At 46.1% G+C, this 6,353-nt stretch overlaps 1 protein-coding gene across 1 annotated transcript in view; it reads left to right on the forward strand.

Moving 5' to 3' along the window:
• Positions 1 to 398: 398 nt before the first annotated feature.
• DNAJA3 (DnaJ (Hsp40) homolog, subfamily A, member 3) overlaps positions 399 to 6,353 on the forward strand; it is a gene marked incomplete at its 5' end in the record, with an annotated part of 10,509 nt that continues 4,554 nt past the window's right edge. Inside the window, 6 exons of the mRNA XM_009580474.1 lie at positions 399 to 482; positions 1,249 to 1,455; positions 2,527 to 2,679; positions 4,103 to 4,250; positions 5,084 to 5,148; positions 6,046 to 6,174. Coding sequence (XP_009578769.1) covers positions 399 to 482; positions 1,249 to 1,455; positions 2,527 to 2,679; positions 4,103 to 4,250; positions 5,084 to 5,148; positions 6,046 to 6,174 — 786 coding nt within the window. The remainder of the gene's footprint in view (positions 483 to 1,248; positions 1,456 to 2,526; positions 2,680 to 4,102; positions 4,251 to 5,083; positions 5,149 to 6,045; positions 6,175 to 6,353) is intronic.

Below are 6,353 nucleotides of genomic sequence, written 5' to 3' on the forward strand. Positions count from 1 at the left end.
CCGTAGCCAGATAGAGGGGTTGTAGCCGCCCGCGGCCTCTCTTGTACGGCAAAGAACCAAAAAGCCGTTGAGATCCCTGTGTTGGGACCCGCTGGAGATGGGGGGAGGGAGCGGTGGGGAAGCTCGGCACACGGGCTTTGGGATCTCTTCAGAAGCGTGGGTTGCCTGCGCTGTCACCTCAGGTCTCTTTCCAGAAGGTCCGGGGATTGCTGAAGAGACTCAGGTGCAGCTTCTGTAGTTCTGTATATTGGGGTGATAATGGAAAGTGAAGGCTTTTAATTCCCTAAAATACAGATAGTGAGTGCCAAGCCTTGCCTAATGTGTTTTTCCTGGCATGTGAGAGATGCTAAAGTAAATTACTGCTGCCTGTCTCTAATAGTTTGATTTTTGTTGTTTAGCTGGCAAAGAAATACCACCCTGATACAAATAAGGATGACCCTAAAGCTAAAGAGAAGTTCTCTCAGCTGGCAGAAGCCTATGAGGTAATATGTAGGGTTTTATTGTCATGAAAAGGAGGAAAGATTGGAGGGTGGATAGGGTGAAACATTTGTTCTTCCTGTGTGCATTTCCTGTAAAACCATGGCTATTTTTTCATTTCTTGTACTTTAAGCGTGAATGTCTCTGTCCCAATGGTGTCTCCAGCAAATTACTTAGCCCAAGTATGTGATTTAGCTGGATATGTTTTGGGCAGTTTGAACGTGTGCTCTTTCTTAGGAGTGGGTGACTGGCACGGATGCCGTGGTCACTGCGGTGGAATTATTGGTCAGCTTAAATAAACAAACAAAAAAACCTGTCAGCAGTTACTGGCTGTTCGAGACGGAGGTACCTTCCACTGTGCCGCACCCCAGCCCCGTTTCTTCCTGCTCTTCAGCTTGTTCACAATTTCTTTTGTGCTGATTTTTGCTCTCGTGGGTTTTCAAGTTTACCCCAGCACTCATCACCAGCTTTCACATGATAATATTAATGATCAAATATATGATGTTATTGCTTATGACGACTTAGTAAGATTTTGTCATTTTCCTGATGACGAGCTGAGAGATACCGGGGGGAAGCGGCTTCTCAGTAATTCATATGCTGCTGAGAGCTGGGGTAGCCCTCCTGATGACGAGAAGGTTTGAGAACGTGGGCTTGTGGCAGAAATGCCAGTAGCCTTGAAATCTCCCGAGAGACGCTGCTCTGCAGATCCAGGCTGTCCAGTTGCTCGGGATCTGTACAGTGTCCTGATGGCATCCGTCTTTTGCCTCAAAGGTATTAAGTGATGAAGTGAAGCGGAAACAATACGATGCGTACGGCACGGCTAGTTTTGATCCTGGCGCAGCAGGTGCCGGCGCTGGGCGGCAGTACTGGAGCAGTGGTCCATCGATTGATCCGGAAGAGCTTTTCAGAAAAATCTTCGGAGAGTTTTCGGGATCCCCTTTCGGCGATTTTCAGAATGTCTTTGACCAGCCACAGGAGGTATGAAGCGCGTTTATTTTCTGAATAATGAAATGAAAATGAGAAATGAAAAACACAAAAGCTGGAGAGGGACACTAGTCTGTCACAGACTGCTCCGGGAGCAAGCTTAAGCAAAGAATTTGCTTCTGGGAATGTCAGCACGTGAGTGTGCCATTGTATGGGTGGGAGAGTCACGTATTTTGGGAAGCCGTGTGGACACATTCTCCGCATCTCCAGATAGAATTTTTTTTTTTGGGCTTCAGCTACTTCATTTGGTGTTTACTGACACCAGTTGGTGCTGCCAGACAATTCCATTATTGTAGAGGCAGCTTTTCTGCTGTACATTGATTTACATATGTCTGCTTTGATCTGTAATGCTAAAAACCACAAAATACCTTTTAACTATAAAACAAGCCTTCCAGCATTAGGTTTGACTGCTTAATTGTCTTAATTTTGCAACTTAATTGGCTTAACTTTGCAGGGGAGCCCATAATAAAGCAAGACCTATTTCTTGTTCTTTTAACTGCAGCGAAATGCTCTTTTAAGTATTGACAGTGTTGGTTCATGTGCTGCCTTCAGAAACGCTTGGTATTTGGCACTTCTGGCTTTACTGAAAATGGTCTTTCTGTTACAAACAGAATTTCCTATTTTGTGCAGTCATCTTTGCTGATGTAAAGAGTTTATTGAGGAAGAACAGATACTTTCATTGGGATTGAAAGCCTTCTCCCTCACCTGTTGCTGCGTTCCCATTAAAGAAAGCCTTTAGAAGTACTAAGAGTTTTCCTGAGGGCAGAAAAACGCTTCTATTTTTACTTCCTTCTTTTCTATTTTTAAATCTTGTTTCTGCTACACAACTGCTTGTCAGACTGGTGTAATCATCATTCCTGTAATGTCTGCTATCCTTTTGTACCCCTTTTTATTTATATGAGACAGCTTATTGCTTCCTCAGATGAGGCAGAACCCTTCTGAATCTGTTTCTTCCCCCTGGGATGTATTTTAAGCATTGTTTGATATTTGGCTTAAAACAATTTCAGTCTGCTTAAGACCCCATCGCATATCAGTTGTAGATTGATGTCCATGTTTCCTGTACAGTATATCATGGAACTGACATTCACCCAAGCTGCAAAAGGTGTTAACAAGGAGATTGTGGTGAACATCAACGACTCTTGTGAGCGATGCAATGGTAAAGGACACGAACCTGGTACCAAAGCGCAGCGCTGCCACTACTGCAATGGCACTGGCATGGTAAGTGCTTTTTAAGACACAGGTTCTGCTGTGCTTTTCCTTGTTGGGGCAAGTCAGTCCTTCTGCAGTGAGAAATTCTCACTACAATCGTCAGCTTATCTCGGGTGAAGCCGAGTTAATGTGGACTGGATGTTAATAGGCACTAGGAAGATTTTCTTTGTATTAAAGAAGTGCTCTGCCCAGCTAAAAGCATTGGCCTTCAGGGCTAGATCATCTGGCATTGTACATCCAGCAAACCATATTTATATAATGTAACAGTTCTGAAATGACTTGGGCATTACACGGGATACTTTGAATTGAGGGGTGGAGGGAGGAGGAAGGTGATGGTAGCCTAAGGGTAATCATGAAATAAGATGCATGCTACTTACAGTAAGTAAAGAAATGAACACCTCTCCCGTGGGGACAGGCTGGGAGAGTTGGGGTTGTTCAGCCTGGAGAAGAGAAGGCTCCGGGGAGACCTTATTGCAGCCTTCCAGTACTTAAATGGGGCTTTTAAGAAAGATGGGGACAGACTTTTTAATAGAGCCTGTTGCGACAGAACAAGGGGGAATGTTTTTAAACTAAAACAAGAGAGATTCAGACTAGATTTAAGGAGGAAATTTGTTACGATGAGGGTGGTGAAACACTGGCGCAGGTTGCCCAGAGAGGTGGTAGATGCCCCATCCCTGGAAACATTCAAGGTCAGGTTGGCCGGGGCTCTGAGCAACCTGATCTAGCGGAAGATGTCCCTGCCCATGGCAGGGGGGTTGGACAGGTGACCTTTAAAGGTCCCTTCCAAACTATTCTATGGTTCTATGATCGAGCTTCAGGCTTTCAATTTCCACACATCAAAATGGGTAGTGGCAATTAGTCTGTGACCAGAGTACCTTTCTGTGCAGAACAGGTGTAGTTGGTCAGAGGAGACTGCAAGCTCTTCCCACCGTTTCCGCATGTGCTTCAATCTGATGGGTGGCTTTCACAGTTCAGTCCATAGCTTAGTCTCCATAACGTTTTCCTGGACACTGGCAATAATTCATGCAAGTGGATTGTCCTTGGATTCCTCAAAATAGAGATGTTTGTCGTTCTTTGTGAAATAGCGCTGTAAGGAGCTTTGTTCCTGCTTGCGCATTAAAGCCTAGAGATGGAAAGTGTTGTGTTTCCCTTCCCCTTGCCATGAGATGCTTGCTCATAGTGATGGTTTTCAGTGGAAATCAGAACGCGATGGCAATTGAGTTTGATCCAGCTTCTGACAAGCAGCATCCTCTTCGGATTTCTGAGCCAGTTTTCTGCTTCCCCCCTTTCTAAAGGGTATCGCTGTCCTGTCAGGTTCCATGTGCCAACTAGAGGGACTCGGATGTGCTGGGCCAGTCTAGCAGTGTTTTGTGGAAGTGAAAATTACCATCTCGGTACCAAATATTTGTACGATCTGTGTTTTCTTCACTAGGAGACGATAAATACTGGCCCTTTTGTAATGCGATCTACGTGCCGACGATGCGGCGGTCGTGGTTCCATCATAACAACACCATGCGTAGTATGTCGAGGAACGGGGCAAACCAAACAAAAGAAGACAGTGATGGTTCCTGTGCCAGCTGGTTAGTGCTGTACTTGCGTGCTGCTCTCTGTTAAATAACTGTAGTTATTTGCTTCCTCTCGGCCAACAGCGAGGCACTTGCCTCCAAAGCATGGCTGGTCCCTGCCAGGTACGAATGTGAGAGCAGCATAAGAAGTTTTGCTGCAGAGAAGTTATCTTAAGAGCAAAGCAGGTTGATAGCTTTGCAATTGAAAGGGCCAGTAATGAGATGAACTTTCTGGCCATGGATATAAATGTTTGCTTTGCCCTTCCTGAGCTGAGGGTTTGGTTCTTGCATGGATCCTTCTAGGCAGCTTTTGAAGAGTGAAACTCTCAAAGGGTTTTGTAGCCTTATGTCTTTCGTTTGTCCTTGATGAAGCTTGGGGAGAGGGTGGGCATCTTGAAAGCTTTAGCTTGGCTCGGAAAAGTGCTGATGGCCTTCCTCACCAGAGAGGATAAAATGAGTGGTGGGGTGGAAGACTTGCTTCTTCAAGACTGCCCTGGGTGAGCAGCCTGTAATTTTCCTGCAGCTTGTGGAGGCTGCCCAGTCTTCCTTAGTCAGATGCATCTCCCAAAAGAATTCTGTAAGGGGTTGAAGTAACAAGCCTGCTTGGAGCGTAGTGATCACCTCAGAGGTATAAATGTGTGCTGACACCTCCTTCCTTTGGCCACAGCTCCTGGGCTCCTGTGGAGAGCGTTAGTGTGCTGCCTGCTGGGAGGTCTCGTGCCTCGTGCTCCTGGATGTGCGGGTGCTGCTGTGGTGGCAGGCTTTTGGGGATGGCAAGAGTTGTAGGTATTCAAGTAACACGTGGATTTTAACGCAAGGTAACATTCCCTCTTTTTTTCTGATTGCAGGCGTTGAGGATGGGCAGACAGTTCGGATGCCTGTGGGGAAGAAAGAAATTTTCATTACATTCAGGGTACGTATCGTTGTATTGTTGGCTGTTTTCCGTATTTAAGTTGGTTGCTTCTTCCCTTCACAACTGCCTGGGAACTCTGACTGACTGAATGGGGGACGGAGGAGGAAGATCCTCTGAAACAGCTGAGGTAACATGATCCACATGAACTTTCTGAGATAGCAGAAGATCTGCATTGTAACAAGTGGTATAATGTTAAGTCTGCTCATGAAGAATTGCGCTGCTTGTTCCAGGACGAGGCCCTTACGGTAGCGTGCATCAAAATGCAGAGTAGGTTCTTGATGCCTTGAGTCTTTGACTTGGCAATGTGAAGGAGCCGTCTGCTTGCAGTGGTGGGAGCGCCGGGGAGGGCTGTGGGAACGCCCGTGAGGGGCTGGCTGGTCACGTCTCCTTTTGCAGATATACGTTAAGTGCTGCTTTGCACATGTTTTGTAGCTGGGACCCTCTTCTCCTGTAGGTACCCTGTCATACGCATCTCTGTCAAGGAGAAAACTTTTTTCAGCACTTTTTTTGTGGTGCAGGAGGATTTAATTCTCTTCTAGCTTGTAAGGCCACTGCAAAGGTGCTTGCCTCCCTCTTCTCTTCTGGCTTTCCCCTGTTCAGGGTACTGGACAAGGCAGTGTCTTCTCTGTCTCCGCAGATTCATACTGAGACTGACAGATTAACAACAGGATTAGGGGAGGGAGTTGCCGAGATAGGAAGCAGGCATCCTCCTAAGCCTCTGGCTAATTACAGTTATGTCAAGATCTGTGTTTTTCTAAAAGACTGAACATTAACTTGGACTTCTTAGCCCTGCAGTTTGTGGATGGTAAAGGGTCTGACTACAGCGTTCTGGCAGGTTTTATGATGAGAACTTCCTGGTGTTGTGCTCACTTCTGTTTGGAACTGCCTGCCTTTTAGGTTCAAAAAAGTTCTGTGTTCAGAAGAAATGGAGCAGATATCCATTCGGACCTCCTTATTTCAATAGCACAGGCTGTTCTGGGAGGCACAGCCAGATGTCAAGGCTTGTACGAGACAATCAATATCACGGTAAGTACTGTTACGTGGAAGAGCTTGGGCATAAATTGATGTGGGACAGCAGAGACTTCTCCTTTACTGCAAAGATGGTGCGAATCTCCTAAGTCTGCCAGTATCGCTTCTTCAGGATTGAGTGTCAGGTAGTTTGCGACCTGCTTGGTCACAAACCTCCTTTCCTATCTCCGTGTAGG

Source organism: Fulmarus glacialis, unplaced genomic scaffold, assembly GCF_000690835.1.
Source record: "Fulmarus glacialis isolate BGI_N327 unplaced genomic scaffold, ASM69083v1 scaffold476, whole genome shotgun sequence".
Lineage (NCBI taxonomy): Eukaryota > Metazoa > Chordata > Aves > Procellariiformes > Procellariidae > Fulmarus > Fulmarus glacialis.